Here is a 17,868-nt window from a genome sequence, read left to right as displayed (position 1 = left end):
GGATTTGAAAACAAGGATGAGAATTTTGAAATCGAGGCGTTGCTTAACCGGGAGCCAATGTAGGTCAGCGAGCACAAGGGTGATAAGTGAGCGGGACTTGGTGCGAGTTAGGACACGGGCAGAGTTTGGATCACTCCTAGTTTACGTAGGGTAGAATGTGGGAGGCCAGCCAGGAGTGCGTTGGAGTAGTCAATAAAACAATATAATTGCAAGTTCTTGTGGTTGTCTTGCAATGCAGCAGATATACAACAGAATCTAGTGAAGGGAGAGGTCTTCTGTGCCCAGAACAGCATAGGTCCAGCATCTAGTGTTACACTGATAGACTTGCTGGATGGGTAGGACAAGCAGAGTTAAGCCAAGGAAATCAGAGAGTGCATAAGGCATCCCAGGTGGACCCAGCATGCAGCAGGATTACCATGCACAACCCAGCTACAACGCAGCTCACAGTGCTGCAACGGGCGCAATCACTGAACCCCGGCGTCTGAAAGAATGAGAGCTGTAGCCACAGATCAACATCCGAAAGCAATGTTGGCCGCTAATTTTTATGTCACAGACCCCGTGACATAAAAGCCGATGGCCAGCACCTGCAGGAACTAGACTACTGCTCACCGCTGCATTAAATAGGTCACAAATGTCCTAGTGCATCATAACCGGATGCGTTGAATCATGAACTGCGGCACCAACAGGAGAGACAGACCCATCCTTGCCAAGATTGTGTCATCTCCTGGGTACAGGGTGCCAGAGACTGCACTCAGGCAGCCAGCAGCGCATCTGTACACAGTGCTACTCCTTTCATCACCAGAAATAATGATGACTTCCTAAATATGCAAACACAGAGTACCGACAGAGAGTTGTGCGTGTTTCTAAAGGAGCTTCTCATACTGCTCTGACACACCGTGGTCTGTGCACGCAGAGATTGGTGGCCTGTGTCAGCTCGTCACCGCGAACATGCATGCAGCATAACAGTCGTGAGAGATGCTCCAACTATCTCCATGGCTGAAGTCTTCCCTGCAGATGCCACTGATGTTGCTTGCTCCTCAATGGCAGTCTGCAGAACAGTTTCTCCATGGCCGTACACAAGTGGGTGCTATGTGCTCCAATACGTTGAAGGCCAAGATAGGTTGCAATATTTGTTCTGGGAAGGCCTGCGGCTAGCATGGTTGATGACACCAGCACATGGCTGGTGCAAGCCCCCATACCCATCAAGGGGCAAGATCAAGAAGTCAAGCAGAACAATCAGAGAGCAGACGTTTGGGGTGTTGAAGCAATGAGTCACACGGCTGGACCAGGGAGGCTCCAGAGAGAATCGGCAGAATAACAGTGCTGTACACTGCCGAGTAGCGCTATGGATTCTCCTTCTTAGGCAGTCCCTCGGAGTCGAAGGTGACTTGCTTCCACACTACTATGAGTTCTCAGGTGACTGATGAGTCCAATGCGGATCTACAGTCTCTGATAAAGGTGGGGCAGACGGTGGTTGGATGGACGGGTGGGAGGGGTGCTGTCTGTGCTTGATTTCTGCATGCTCCCGGCGATGAGACTCGAGGTGCTCGCCACCTTCCCAGATGCCCTTCCTCCACTTAGGGTGGTCTTGGGCCAGGGACTCCCAGGTGTCAGTGGGGATGTTGCACTTTTTCAAGGAGGCTTTGAGGGTATCCTTGAAGCGTTTCCTCTGCCCTCCTGGGGCTTGCTTGCCGTGTAGGAGTTCCGAGTAGAGCCCTTGCTTTGGGAGTCTCATGCGGACAATGTGGTCCGTGTCAGCACTCTGAGTAGAGCGCTTGTTTTGGGCGTCTAATATCGGGCATGCGGACGATGTGGCCCGCCCAACCGAGCTGATCGAACGTGGTCAGTGCTTCGATGCTGAGTGAGAACACAGATGTTGGTACGCCCATCTTGCCAATGGATTTTCAGGATCTTGCGGAGGTAGCATTGGTGGTAATTCTCCGGTGCTTTGAGGTGCCTGCTGTACATAGTTCATGTCTCTGAGCCATATAGGAGGGCGGGTATCACCACTGCTCTGCAGACCATGAGCTTGGTGCCGGATTTGAGATCCTGGTCTTCAAACACTCTCTTCCTCAGGTGACCGAAGGCTGCACTGGCGCACTGAAGGCGGTGTTGGACCTCGTCGTCGATGTCTGCCCTTGTTGACAGTCAGCTCCCGAGGTATGGAAAATGGTCCACGTTGTTCAAGGCCTCGACATGGATCTTGATAACCGGGGAGGGCAGTGCTGTGTTGCGGGGGCAGGTTGGTAGAGGACCTTTGTCTGATGGATGTTTAGTGTCAGGCCCATATTCTCGTACGCTTCGGTGAAGGTGTCGACGATGGTTTGGAGTTCGACCTCCGAGTGTGCGCAGACTCAAGCGTTCTCTGCATACTGTAATTCAATGACAGAGGATGGGATGCCTTGGATCTGGACTGGAGGCGACGGAGGTTGAACAGTTTCCCGTTTGTTCTGTAGATTAGCTCCACTCCAGCGGGGAGCTTACTGAGGGTAAGATGGAGCATTGCAGCAAGGAAGGTCGAGAAGAGGGTTGGTGCGTTGACGCAGCCTTGCTTGACCCTGGTCCACACGTGTATTGGATCTGTGGTAGATCCGTTGGTCAGGATCACGGCTTGCATGTCATCGTGAAGCAGGCGGAGGATGATGACAAACTTTTGAGGGCAGCCGAATTTGAGGAGGACGCTCCATAATCCCTCACGGTTGATAGTGTCAAAGGCCTTTGTGAGGTCAAAGGCCATGTACAGCGGTTGGTGTTGTTCCCTGCATTTCTCTTGTATCTGCCGGGCGGTGAAGATTATGTCCATTGTGCCTCTCAGTGGGCGAAAACCGCATTGCGACTCTGGGAGGAGTTCTTCAGCCACAGGGAGAAGGTGAGTGAAGAGAATTCTTGCAATGACTTTCCCTGTGGCAGATAACAGGGAAACTCCTCTGTAATTACCGCAATCGGGCTTGTCACTTTTCTTGAAGATGGTCATGATTAGGGCATCTCTGAGATCCCCTGGCATGCTCTCCTCCTTCCAAATAAGAGAAAGCGCTATGGACACCGGTGTGACACGGAGGATGCTCAGGAGCAGCAACAAGCCATGTAAGAGGAGGACGATGGAGAACAGAATCCACCAGCAGCCGAGCAGCCAGTACAAGAGGTAAAACTGGTGCATCAGGCTCTCGTTGAGAAATTCTTCCTTTGAGGCCCTTACAAGTTAACAGTGCAAGTTTCACAGCTTGACTATCCTAGTTCGTTAGTATACCTGCTATTCCCTGTCATCTCTACATACTGTGCTACCATTCCTAAATGTGATTTTCTGAAGAGCGCAGTCCAAAAGAAATAATGATGTCAATTTGAAAGTGAAGTGCTTTTATCTATGCAACAGTGCATGTAAAGACTGTGTTTGAAGGACTATTGTGTGGTCCCATTAGGTCATGGTGGCTTGCTGCAAGATGTTCTCATGGTCTTCTTCTGATTGAAATGCCTGTTCCTTCTATGTAATTAAAAACCAGCAGGATCTGCATGCATGCTGGAAATGTTTTGGCTGTATGTGTGTGTGGGTGTGTGGGTGTGGGCTGCTTACCTTCAGGGGGGTGTTTCTTTTGTCCAGAGGTGAGTGATGGCAAGGGATTAGCACCGTTTACGAGCCAGCCCCCTGCTCCTGTTATGCTGTCATCATCATAGGCAGTCCCTCGGTATTGAGGAAGACTTGCTTCCACTCTTAAAATGACTTCTTAGGTGGCTGAACAGTCCAATATGAGAGCCACAGTCCCTGTCACAGGTGGGACAGATAGACGTTGAGGGAAAGGGTGGGTGGGACAGGTTTGCCGCACGCTCTTTCCGCTGCCTGCGCTTGGTTTCTGCATGCTCTCGGCGATGAGACTCGAGGTGCTCAGCGCCCTCCCAGATGCACTTCCTCCACTTAGGGCGGTCTTTGGCCAGGGACCCCCAGGTGTCGGTGGGGATGTTGCACTTTATCATGGAGGCTTTGAGGGTGTCCCTGTAACGTTTCCTCTGCCCACCTTTGGCTCGTTTGCCGTGAAGGAGTTCCGAGTAGTGCACTTGCTTTGGGAGTCTCGTGTCTGGCATGCGAACGATGTGGCCTGCACAACGGAGCTGATCAAGTGTGGTCAGTGCTTCAATGCTGCCATGCTCCACCTCACAGTCAATAAGCTCCCCGCTGGAGTAGAACTAAACTACAGAACCAGTGGGAACCTGTTCAACCTGCTGCGTGTGTGGTAGTGGTGAAGACCTGGTAGATTTGAGGGCCTGGTCTTCAAATACTCTTTTCCTCAGAAGGCTGAAGGCTGCACTGGCTCACTGGAAGTGATGTTGAATCTCCGCATCAATGTCTGCCTTGGTTGATAAGAGGCTCCCGAGATATGACAAATGATTCACATTGTCGAGGGCCGCGCCGTGAATCTTGATGATTGGAGGGCAGTGCTGTGCGACGGGGACAGGCTGGTGGAGGACTTTTGTCTTACGGATGTTAAGCGTAAGGCCCATGCTTTCATATGCCTCAGTGAATACATTGACTGTATATGCCACCCATCCCTTCCCTTGACGAATGTCTGTACCACCTGTAACAGGGTCTGTGGCTCTCGTATTGGACTGTTCAGCCACCAAAGAACTCACTTTGGGAGTGGAAGCAAGTCTTCCTCGATTCCGAGGGGCTGCCTATGATGATGATGGTGAAGACCTGACACAGGCCATCAATCTCTGCGAGCACAGACCACTGCGTTTCGATGGGGTCTCCGCATCCCTTTCTCCTGGTTGTCCTGATTGTGCCTCCCAAGCACGTGGATGCCAGCCTTTATCGTGGCTTGAGTTTTAGAGTTCGACATCAGTGGAAGCCTTTGTGAGTGATGCTCCAACTATCTCCATGGCTGAAGTCTTCCCTGCAGGTGCCACTGATGTTGCTTGCTGCTCAATGGCAGTCAGCAGAACTGTTTCTCTCAGAACTGCCGTATATAAGTGGGTGCAAGATGCCCCCATGCTTCAAGGAGCAGCTTCCATCATACGTCACAAGGAAACAAGCGATTCACGTACAGTCCCTTGGCATAGGGCATCCTCTATTCGTAGGTTTTCCCTATGGGGCCAGCACGCTGAAGCAAAGCAAAGGATCAGTCACCCCTGTTGCACCTCCGCTCAGCAACGGACAGCCCTTCCTGAGCTACCCCGTGATCCACGACTCACTCTGTGCCTCCTGAACCTCACAAAATATCTTCCAAAGCAGCTGGTGCTTGGTTCAAGTCATGTTGATGACACAGCGTGTTGAGCTGCAACTGGTAGATCGGAGGAGCTAGCTTACTTCTCCATGGGTTTTGGTACTTCAGCGATGAGAGAAGATGACATACAAACAGACCAGAGATCTGTCTTGTTTCTAACCATGAGCGACTGTAGTATCTTTTATATTTCTGTATAAAATCTTGCTCGTTCGCCAACTGGTAAGTTGTTTACTGCCGGCTAGAAGCAAACTGTCTGGGCGGATGCCAAAAATGCATTTCGCCGCACAAATTGATGTCAATTCAAAAGGGGATTGAGTCACCTCTTTCTTGGTAGACCAATTAACAGGTATTAACTGCCACGTCCTCATAGAAGAGACAGAAACATTTAATATTGATCATCTGGATGGGAGAGAGAGACAAAGCCAAACCCTTGTGATAGTCTATCCCATCTGTGACTCCTGCAAAGCAAAAATTGGCTTTGTTCTGAAGGGCGTGGGTGTCTGGAAACCAGTTTCTGGGAAACCAGCCTGATGTTTTTAAATCCTACTGTGAGTGATAGCTGTGTTCAATTATGAAATATACCTTCTCTTTGATGCTTCTTTGTCTCAATTTGAGCTTCAAAGCAAAGAAGTGGGGTATAATTGTTGTTCGCTAACTTTCACTCATCAGGCAACTGTGACTGGCAGAAGCCATCCATGAAGCTCCGCGTTCTCATTGGAGCTTTACCACACAGAAGTGTGTTCGAAGTTACGGGAAGTAACATTTATCACTTTTGAAGTGGGGTGGGGTGGTGGGGCGGGGGATGGGGGGTGCGTTTAGAAGACTAGTGAGAAGCCAAACGTGCGTTTACTGGAATCTAATGTTCTTGCTTCTGATTCATTCTACTCCTTCACAACTTGATTTACGGTGGAAGTCTACGATACACAGTCTGCCAAGATGCTGTTTGTCCACTTATTGACGGGACCTGGAGAGCATGAGACGGCTGGTCCTAATTTCAATGAACTTATCAACAACAGAAGGGGTTTATTGTTTGGCAAGGGCTACACTATCCCAGATTACCTTGTGCATAAAGTCAGCCTTCGGTTCAGAGGGAGCCTCGGGGAGCTGGCATTTCTGTTGGGCAGGAGAAGAAGTATCTGAGAGAGCCCAATTCATAACAAGTGAGAACATGGACCATGGCCCAGAAATTCCAGCCTCCCCGGGTCTGTACGGAGTATCTACGGACCCGGGAAGGCATCGGAAAAGCTGGTTTTCGGCGCGCAATGCGCATGCGCTGAAAAGCGGCTTTTCCGATCTGTCAAGTTCCTGGCTTAACAGATCTCCCGCATCTCGGGAGCGAGGACATCCCCATGGCACAGATTGAGCTATTTGCCCATCTCTTGCCCTGCGAATGTCCTTAAAACTCTTGGGCCTGGTGAAAGCAGGTGCATAGCCTACTTTTACCAGCGTAAGAGTTTAAAAACATATCAAGAACATATTAAAATAACATTTAAAAATACATATTTATGTTAAAAACCCTACCCACTCAGGCAATTTTATTTTAAACCATAATTAAAATTTTTTTAAAAAACAGCAATTTTTTTTTCTTTACAAAACATTTCTATCAACTTTAATTTTTATTAGTGTATTTATGTGAGGTGTTTTTTTAATGTTTTATGTAATGTTTGGGTGTTTGGGGGTGTTTCTCATTCATAGTAATAGGAGTTTCACATTTACGAAACTCCTATTACTATGAATGAGAAAATACTTTACCGTGATTGGCCCACGGGCCCGCGTGACTCCTGCGGACGTCCCAACGTGAACGCGCTCCGTTGCGCAAGAAGAGGAAGCCTCGAGTCCGGAATCTCTGGCGGGTAAGTGCAAAAGGTAAGTGCGCATCTTTAGTCCTATTTTTAGGTGCACGCCCGCGGGAAGAAGAAACAGGGATTTCTGGGCCATTGTTTCCCATATTGTTGTCGCAGTGTCAATGCGTGTTGGCCAGATATTTTTTCAGTTATTCTCGGGTTATTTAGGGGTCACTGACAAGGCCGACATTTATTGCCCGTCTCAAACAACCGAGTAGTTTGCTAGGCCATTTCAGAGGGTAATTAATAATCAACCATGTTGTTGTGGTACTGGAATCACATGTAGGCCAGACCAGGTAAGGACAGCAGGTTTCCTTCCCTAAAGGACATTATTGAACCAGTTGGGTTTGTATGACAATGCGACAGCTTCATAGTCACTTTTGCTGATAACAGCTTTTTATTTCCAGATTCTTGAAAAACGGAATTCAATTCTCAAATGGTGTGATTTGAACCATGCCGACTGTTAGTCCAGGCCTCTGGTTTATAGATCGAGTAACATAACCACTACACGACGGACATGTTCAATCTCTGCGTTTTGAGGTAGTGTGTGAATATAACCGCATACACCAGGAGCTTAGTCACCTCCTCCAACCTCGGAGTCCCCTGTGCCCTCTGTGGTCACCCTGCCTTTAATGTCAACAGTGGCCGCCTCCGAGCTGGCAAAGGACTATTTTTTTCTGTTGAGAACTATCGCCAGTCCGCCAGCACTCTCTCCTATCAAGGGCCACCTTCTTTCGCAAGGGGAAGACCAGTATCCATTGAATAAGGACACACTGTGCCCCGAGAATTTATGCGTGAGGCATAGTCTGTCTGATATCATAGATGGTACAATACAGTTTGCTGCACTTCTGTCAGCTGTGGCTCAGTGGGTAGCACTCTCGCCTCTGAGTCAGAAGGTTGTGGGTTCAGGTCCCACTCCAGGGACTTGAGCACAAAAATCCAGGCTGACACTCCCAGTGCAGTACTGAGGAGGTGCCGCCTTTCAGATGAGACGTTAAACCGAGGCACCGTCTGCCCTCTCAAGTGGACGTAAAAGATCCCGTGGCACTACATCGAAGAAGAGCAGGGTGTCCTGGCCAATATTTATCTCTCAATCAACATAAACAAAAAAAACAGTTGATCTGGTCGATTATCATTTTGCTGTTTGTGGGAGCTTGCTGTGCGCAAATTGGCTGCCGCATTGCCCACATTACAACAGTGACTACACTTGAAAAGTACTTCATTGGCTGTAAAGTGCTTTGAGATGTCCGGTGGTCGTGAAAGACCCAATATAAACCCAAATCTTTCTTTTTCTGAGATGTGACTGGTTACATTCTTACTGACAGTGCTTGGCTTGCGTACGGATATTTTGCCATATATCTTTGCAACCGTTAACTCCCTCTTTTAGCCTGTTATCTCATTTCAGAACAATTTTCCTTTGAGCTTCATTTCCACGATATTAGAATCATAGAATCATGGAATGGTTACGGCAAGGAAGGAGGCCATTCGGCCCGTCGAGCCCATGCCGGCTCTCTGCAAGAGCACCTCAGCTAGTCCCACTCCCCTGCCCTTTCCCCGTAGCCCTGCAAAAGTTTTCCTTCAGGTATTTATCCAACTCCCTTTTGAAAGCCGCGATTGAGTCTGCCTCCACCACCCTCTCAGGCCGTGCAGTCCAGATCCTAACCACTCGCTGCATAAAAATGCTTTTCTTCATGTCGCCTTTGGACCTTACTTGATGAATTCAGTCTAATAATTCTCCTTTTAATGTTAGCCAAAAAAGTAGCTTTCAAACCACTTGTGACATATCCAGTTAATTCACATACGATTCTTACCTTACCCCTTTGCGTCAGGTTAGACACCTCCTCGTGCAAAGCTCTTCCAACTGGGGTGAGGAGTGCTGACCCTTTTGATGATCGTCTCCCAATGCCCGCTGTATTTGGTCCTTATTTGTGGCATGTCCTTTGGACCTGAAGAGAGCCTTTTGCTGCCCCCTCAAACCATCTGTCATAACCTGACGTGAGCTTTTCTTGTGTGCTATCTTGCCTCGACGAGCAATACGAATCGAACTGTGCGCAGCCAGACTGTTGCATTTTGCACCCTTTATGCGCTCTGTTAAGTGGCCATTGGGATGGTGAGCAAGTGGCTCGGTTCTCCTATTAAAGGTGTGTACTGACTGGCTCTTCAATCGCCCATTGGTTCTAACTAACCACATCTGACAGAAATCCCGCTGTTTAGTACAGTGTGTCACAACACACACACAGAAGAAAAATCCCGGTCCTTTATCATTCACCCTCCGTGCGCCACGAAGAACTCCTTCCATTGGCTTCTGCTTTCTCTTTCATCAGCTCTGAACTCTGGAATTTGCAATACCTGAACCATCCCTGCCAGCAGAAAAAGCTAGGGGACAAGCGAAGAGATCAAAAGACTGACAGTGGGGAGGTGACTGGAAATAAAATTACCATTAAAAACTAGAAATTACCATTGGCCATATTAGTGGGCCGACACTTAATGCGTTTATAAAGCAATCCTGTGTCCTCTGCTTTGTACAAACTGGTCATTTCTAAGGGTTAGAAGGGTCTTTCAAAGGGCCGTAAGACAGACCCTGAATGTAAAGATGAGGCCAGTTAGGGAGGAGGAAATCTTAAAATGATGATAGGCTTGTGAGTCCACCAGGATTATCACAGTGACAACGTTCAGTTTTGAGCAGTTCAAAGACGTAAGAAAAAGTATTGTCATTGTGGAAACTACAGTACAACCATCACATTGCTCCTTCGAGCTCGTAACAAACTATTTTTTCTATAAGTTCATAGATCACGTGTTACTGCTAAGGAGCAAGCTTAAAGTTGCATACACGTCTACAGGTAGCCATAAGTAACCTGTAGGAAAAGATCCGAATCCAATGGCTTTATTCCTTCATGCTAATAAGCACTTACAAATGTTATCCAATCACGGTGTTTAAGATGATTAAAGGAATTGGTAGGGTTGATCGATGTAATGTATGCACTTGTGAGTATGCCCACATGTTTGTAGAGCTGTTGCATTGTGAGTGGCTTCGCCAGTCACATGATGTTCACAAGACTCAATATTAAGGGTATTAAAGGATGTGGAGCCAAGGCACAGATCAGCCATCATCTGATTGAATGGCGGAACAAGCTCGAGGGGCCTACTCCTGTTCCTATCTTCAGGGTGCCTAGCTCAATGGTTTGGCCTCGCCAGTGCTTTTCTGGTTACTAATATCAAATCCATTTGCTGCAAATCCATCCACTCAAATGTTGGGTTCGGTGAATCCACGATGAGGTATGCAGTTGTGAGCCTGGTGGATGAACCGGTAATGTGTAGTGTGATTGTTAAACCTTTGTTAATAAACCAACTAGTTCTTAATAGCAATGTGTTGCTATGAATTCTTAAGCAAAGAACCCATGAAGAAAATACACTACAATCGAGAGAAACTATTTCCTCTGGTGGGGGGAAGAGTCCAAAAAAAGGAGACATAACCTTAAGATTAGAGCCAGGCCGCTCAGGGGTGATGTCAGGAAGCACTTCTTCACATAAAGGGTAGTGGGAATCTGGAACTCTCTCCCCCAAAATGCTGTCGAGGCTGGGGATCAACTGAAAATTTAAATACTGAGGGGTTGAAATTGGGTCCCGCCGTTTTTGAGGCGGTGTCTGAGTGATGATTTTAGTGCCGAGCAATTAGGCGCAGCCTCAAAGTCCTAAATTCAGCTTTTACGCCCAAAGATGAGAGCGCAGCGCTAAAAAGTGTCGTTGCACACTCGTCCTCGGGTGGGAGCTCAGGAGGCCGACTGAATTTCCCCACGGGAGGCTGCCGCCGCGCTGGAAAAAAAACCGGAAAGAACAAAAAAAATAACTGAAACTTCTCCGATCCCCACACACACTACCCCACTCTGAAAACTATTGAAAACATGCAGAAGTAAATAGAGAGAAAAACTTACCTTCCTTTCTGGGCGATTCCGCCCGAGATCCGCTCTTTAACCACCACTTTTCTCGGGCTGTACGGCCTCCTGTTACGGCAGCCGTACAAAGCAAATGTCGCGACAGAGGCGTCAAAGAGGAGTTGTACGCAGGATGACCTCACCACGCGGGTGGCATTAGCCGGACCAGCGTTGCCTCTTGGCGCCTCTGCCAAAGAGCCGACTGAATTTAGGGTGAGGCGTCGACGCCGCTTACTGACGACGGTAGGCCTTTGCCGTTAGCCACCTCCCGCGTGCGGTAATGGGCAGCGTATAAAACCCAATTTCGACCCCCTGAGATTGATAGATTATTGTTCGGTAAGGGTATTAAGGGATATGGAACCAAGGCGGATAGATAGAGTTAAGTTACAGATCAGCCATCATCTGATTGAATGGCAGAACAAGCTCGAGGGGCCTACTCCTGTTCCTATCTTCAGGGTGCCTAGCTCAATGGTTTGGCCTCACCAGTGCTTTTCTGGTTACTAATATCAAATCCATCTGCTGCAAATCCATCAGCGTGTAGCCTTTTCCCCATACCTACCAACATGATTATGGTGACCCTGGTCTTTGAATATCTTTGTCTCTGATGAGTACACTTATTATTGAAAGTGAACCACCAAAGCATAAATCATTAATTTACGAGAGAGGCATGCGGGACAAAGTTGAACAGATGATGGTAAGGGGTGGGAGGAGGGGCGGCGGTAACTTCTGAAACTGTTACTTCCCCATTGCAAGAATACCCCAAGGGAATATGTAAAGATGTGACTTGCGTTCTAAAGGGCAAACACACCTTATTTTTGTACCCTTCTATAGTGTGCATTGCACTGGGTGACTAGAATTAGATTACGAATGTTAGCTTGTCCTGCGAGGCGGGTGGTGATGAATGGAATGCCGGCTGAGCAACAACAGTTCCTATCTCCAGAATCATCCAAATGCTTACCTTCTTTGACCATGCCCACGGCAAGGCATTTCTGAAAGCGGCAAAATTGGCATCGGTTGCGTCGCCGTTTATCCACGGGACAGTCTTTATTTGCGAGGCAGACGTACTTGGCATTTTTCTGAACTGTGCGCTAGGAAAACAAACAGAAAGGAGCAGTAAGGAGTGGCGGTTACCAAGGAACGCCTGGTAGACAGGTACACAAGCAGACATACCTCGACAATTGGACACAGTAATACGCAGGTAGTAATCCGCCAACATACACACATGCTCTGCACACATCCACACTGCGTTATCAGAAGACGAACCAGAGTTTGAAGGCTGATTGACGAAGTCAAAATCGGGTTCAATGCTAAAAATCTGCCTCTCCAGGTGCCTCAGCTGATAAATGCACTGCCCATTTCTGTAAAAGGGATCCACAGCTCTCTGGGGCAGAGAATTCCAAAGATTTACAACCCTCTGAGTGAAGAAATTCCTCCTCATCAGTCTTAAAAGGCCGACCACTTATCCTGAGACTGTGCCCCCTAGTTCTTGACTCCCCAGCCAGGGGGAAACAACCTCTCTGCATCTACGCTGTCAATCCCCCTCAGAATCTTACATGTTTCAATGAGATCACCTCTCATTCTTCTAAACTCCAGAGAGAACAGGTCCAATCTATGGCATCATAGCGGAAAGCGCAAGTGTGTGAGGATTGCACCGGGACGGGAGCAAGCTCTGTGGTGAGGCCTCTCAAGGTGGAATAGCCTGCCAACACTCACTGTCCAAGCTCAAGCTTGAAGAACAGGAAGTTGGGCAAGGTATTGGAGGACTTCAAGCACCCCTGGGAATATCCTGCAGTATAAGGTGCCATCTCTTCATGACAGTACTGAAGGGGAGTGCGAGAAAACTGTGGGCCGGGACAGCCGGATACAACCTTGCATACATTACATTTGCACTAAGAGGATGCATTTGACCATAGGTTTTTTTTGTGTTGGGTAAACAGTAGCTCTTATGGCAAACTCTCATGTTGAAGCCTCAGGTCAAATCCAGTCAAACCTAGGTTTCCCAGTGAGCATGTTTCACTAGTTCTCAGCAGTCCGATCACCGCATGGTAGAAGATTCGAAGACTTCATCTTAGGGCAAAGAAAAGGTAGCGTGGGCGGGGGGAGGCGGGGGTGAGAATTGAAGGCGATGGTGCAAAAGCTCCTGTTGCACCTTCCGAGATGAATGAGGTCAGTGGAAAAGCAGCGCTAATATGATGGAAGGAGTAGAGATGTGGCGATAACTCAATGGGTTACAATCTTGTTCTAAATTGCATTTGATATCAATCTCAAACTAGGTATTCAATGTCCGAGGCTGGAACTTTCAGCACTGGTCCAAGTACAGGGTTTCAATTCCTATTCACTTCTATTTAATACTTCCAGGCTATGCTTGGCCGAGCTGGTGAAATACCTAAACCCAGTTAAGGGATTACGACAAGTGCAACTGAATCTTAACACTGGATTGTACCTTTGAACTCTCTCTAAGGTCTATGGTGCAGGACCTGCCAAGGGAAGAAGATGAGGTGAAGCAAGAGGTATTGGTTAAGTGACACCAAACTTGGGTTTAAAAGCTTGTAGATTGTCGAACGAGAAGACTGAGGGAGGTGAGGAGCTGTATTGTTTTGAGGTTAAGCAACAACAACAACTTGTATTTATATAGCGCCTTTAATGTAGTAAAACGTCCTAAGGCGCGTCGCAGCAGTGTTAATCAGACAATTTGATAAATTTGATAAATTTGACACCGAGCCGCATAAGGAGAAATTAGCGCAGATGACCAAAAGCTTGGTCAAAGAGGAATGTTTTAAGGAGCATCTTGAAGGAGAAAAGAGAGGTAGAGAGGTTTAGGCAGGGAGTTCCAGAGCTCGGGGCCCAGGCAACAGAAGGCACGGCCACCGATGGTTGAGCGATTATAATCAGGGATGCTCAGACGGCAGAATTAGAGGAGCGCAGACATCTCGGGGGTTTGTAGGGCTGGAGAAGATTACAGAGATAGGGAGGGGCGAGGCCATGAAGGGATTTGTAAACAAGGAGGAGAATTTTTAAATCGAGCAAAATAATGAGTTAGATAAGTCTTGATTTCAACACAGTGAGGATGCCGGGAGGAGGAGTGTGTAGGATAGCGTATTTGGAGCTAAGGACGAAGAAGAGAATTGACCAAAGCAGTGTTTGTATAATCATTTGTAATGGAACATTACACCATTATGTGAGAGGTAGAGTAGTAAAGTTCTCTTTTACTGTGAAATATTTTCCAATTCAAAATCCATGTAAAATCACATTATTCGGATCGGCCTTTTGCCCTAACTTCCAACGCACTTTAGCACCATCTAATTAGATTTATGTGCATTACAGAATGAACTAAAATCCCAAATCAAGCAACCCGTCTCAATGAAGCTGCCTTTATAAAAATAAAAAGGTTGGAATGGGCGAGTTCTTTCCGTTTCCTGCAGGAAGGCAAAACGCTTTTCCACATTTTGTACGTTGGCCTCCAGCACTCCCGCATCAAGTTATTGTGCAGGTCATCCAACACTTCAACATTGCCCTAACAACTCAGCCTTACCCTCAGAGGAGGTAAATCAGTGTGACTTTTTCCACTCCCCACACCAGCCAGTGAGCATGACAATGTATAAGAATGGATTATTTTTCTTTATTCATTGGATGTGGGCATCGCCACCAAGGCCAGCATTTATTGCCAATCCCTAATTGCCCTTGAGAAGACCACCATTTCAGGGGGCAGTTAAGAGTCAACCCCGAGTCATACATGTAGGGCAGACCGGGTAAGGACAGCAGATTTTGTTTCCTAAAGGACATTAGTAAACCAGACGGGTTTTTAGAACAATTCGATAATTACATGGTCACCAGATTTTTAAAATGTAATTACCTGAATTTAAATTCCCCAGCTGCAATGGTAGAATTTGAACTCATGTTTCAAGATTATTAGTTCAGTAACATAACCATTATGCTACCATACCCCCCTGCTGTGCACTCCTGTCTACTAGGAACTGGCTTCAGACTGATCAAGCTTCTTTTGCATAGACCCTTCAGTTGGAAGAGAGAGGAAACTTTCATCTATTTAGGCTAGATTTGAAAAAAAGACTTGGATTTATATAGCGCCTTTCACGACCACCGGACGTCTCAAAGCGCTTTACAGCCAACGAAGTGCTTTTGTAATGTGGGAAACGCGGCAGCCAATTTGCGCACAGCAAGCTCCCACAAACAGCAATGTGATAATTACCAGATAATCTGTTTTTTTGATTGAGGGATAAATATTGGCCAAGACACCGGGGATAACCAGGATGTTTTAGTAATGGTTTTTTTCTTTGGTAGGGATCCATGAATTATGTATTGTGATCAAACACTGCAGGATAACAGTGCCCATATTAGACCATAAAAATATTAGTCCATTATGAACGGGCAGACTTTTTAAGATATTTAACTTATAATAATCTTAACCTGAGCAAAAAGTGCTTATCTAACGAACAGGAGCAGATATGTTGTTGCCAAGCAACTAATCCATTGGCAGGAGGCCAGAACATCTGCAAAACAACTATTTCGGGTCCATCTCCCCCACGCCACACCACCCCCCCCACTCCCCCCACTTTCTAAGATCCAGTGTGACAGCTGTACTGAATATCTGTGTTGTCGATGTTACGTGATGAAAAACAGATTTGTTTTCGACACTGTGCCAGGAAAACTCAGTGTTTAAAGGGCGTATTGTGTTGTGCAATCACTCACTGGCCAGTTGGTCATATTTGTGGTTGTCATTTCGTCATTTCTTTCTTTAAGATCTACTCCGATATCTTGCCGTACACTTTAACAGCGTTTGCTCATTTAAAGGAACAGTACATCATTTGAACGCTTTCCCCCCCTTTTAAGCCGCAGAAATTCACGAAACAAATGTCACAGTGCTGGCAAATATTTTAACGAAAATACAAGATCATAGAATCATAGAAGAGTTGCAGCATAGAAGGAGGCCATTCGCCCCGTCGAGCCCGTGCCGGCTCTCTGCAAGAGCGTCTCAGCTCGTCTCACTCCCTCACCCTTTTCCCGTAGCCCTGCAAATTTTTTCCTTCAGATACGTATCCAACTCCCCTTTGAAAGCCACGATTGAGTCTGCCTCCACCACCCTCTCAGGCCGTGCATTCCAGATCCTAACCACTCGCTGGGTAAAAAAAGTTTTCCCTCACGTCGCCTTTGGTTCTTCTGCCCATCGCCTTAAATCTGTGTCCTCTGGTTCTCGACTCTTCCACCAATGGGAACGGTTTCCTTCTATGTGGCTCAGTGGGTAGCACTCTTGTCTCTGAAGTGAGGAACAGTTGTGGGTTCAAGTCCCACTCCAGAGTCTTGAGCACAAAGAAGACTAAGCTGGCAGTACAGTGCTGAGGGAGCACTGCACTGTCAGAAGTGTTGCTTTTCAGATGAGATGTTAAACTGAGATCCTGTCTGCTCTCTCAAATGGACACTATTTTGAAGAAGAGCAGAGTTGCCCTGGCAGGAGCTTGCTAGTGTGCAAATTGGCTGCTGCATTTCCTACATTACAACAGTGACTACTACTCCAAAAATACTTCATTGGCTGTAAAGCGCTTTGAGACATCTGGTGGTCATGAAAGGTGCTATATAAATGTAAGTCTTTCCATCTACTCTGTCGAGACCCCTCGTGATTTCGAACACTGACTTTCTTGTTTTGAAAAGCAGTCATCTATCCTGTAAAATACATTCTTGAGGGACGAATGGCTTAATGGACTGCATGGTATAGTGCTGAGCTGTGCAGACCAGGATCCCTGGTCTGTGCTCTTTTAGCTGGCCTCACCCTGCGTTGGCCGTCGGGATGCTCCGATTGGCCTCGTCATCCCTGATCAGGGAGGGAAAGAAATACTGGTGACTAGCTTGTTGGGAACCACTTGTGTCTGGGTGAGTCTAGACTCAGGCTCGCCTGTGAAGCTGACTAGCACCCAAGCACTCATGGTATAGACTCACACACGAGGGTCTTGGGTGAGGTCGCGGAGGTCGGAGGTCAAATGACAGGCATTATCGATAGCACGCTAGAAGTGACCAATGGGCAAAAGTGTAACACAATGGATACTACAGCCCGACACTATTTAAAATAAAATGATTGGTGCCTGCACTAAAGCAATGGACAGAGGAATGCCATATGAGGGCAGTAAGAAGTCCATTGGTCAAAAATGACGACTAACCAGATAGTCTGGCTGATGTAGTTACATTTTGGATAGGTAAAAGAAAAAAATTTATGAGTCTTTTTTCGTTGCAATTTTAGATGTCACTTTTACTATACATTTTATACCCACACATACATTTATATACACACATATATACATACATACATATAGGGCTCAATTTTTTCCTACCGAGGTGGGAGAGAGGCGGTGATGTCTGAGGCGGGCTGCAACCCCGCTCCTGGCTCCATGTCATAAGAACTTAACAACATAAGAAATAGGAGCAGGAGTAGGCTATACGGCCCCTCGAGCCTGCTCCGCCATTCAATAAGATCATGGCTGATCTGATCATGGACTCAGCTCCACTTTCCCGCCCGCTCCCCGTAACCCCTTATCCCCTTATCATTTAAGAAACTGCCTATGTCTGTCTTAAATTTATTCAATGTCCCAGTTTCCACAGCTCTCCAAGGCAGCGAATATCACAGATTTACAACCCTCTGAGAGAAGAAATTTCTCCTCATCTCTGTTTTAAATGGGCAGCTCCTTATTCTAAGATCATGCCCTCTAGTTCTAGTCTCCCTCATCAATGGGAACATCCTCTCTGCATCCATCTTGTCAAGCCCCCTCATAATCTTATACGTTTTGATAAGATCACCTCTCATTCTTCTGAATTCCAATGAGTAGAGGCCCAACCTACTCAACCTTTCCTCATAAGTCAACGCCCTCATCTCCG

At 47.1% G+C, this 17,868-nt stretch overlaps 1 protein-coding gene across 5 annotated transcripts in view; it reads right to left on the bottom strand.

Moving 5' to 3' along the window:
* LOC139240926 (nuclear receptor subfamily 4 group A member 1-like) overlaps window positions 1-17,868 on the bottom strand; it is a 91,842-nt gene that overhangs the window by 12,810 nt on the left and 61,164 nt on the right. For all 5 annotated transcript variants that reach the window (XM_070869457.1, XM_070869459.1, XM_070869458.1 and 2 more), the window contains exon 3: window positions 11,948-12,077. In XM_070869457.1, coding sequence (XP_070725558.1) covers window positions 11,948-12,077 — 130 coding nt within the window. The remainder of the gene's footprint in view (window positions 1-11,947; window positions 12,078-17,868) is intronic.

Source organism: Pristiophorus japonicus, chromosome X (assembly GCF_044704955.1).
Source record: "Pristiophorus japonicus isolate sPriJap1 chromosome X, sPriJap1.hap1, whole genome shotgun sequence".
NCBI lineage: Eukaryota > Metazoa > Chordata > Chondrichthyes > Pristiophoridae > Pristiophorus > Pristiophorus japonicus.
The sequence above is the reverse complement of the archived record's forward strand: the minus strand, read 5'-3'. Positions and strand labels throughout refer to the sequence as shown.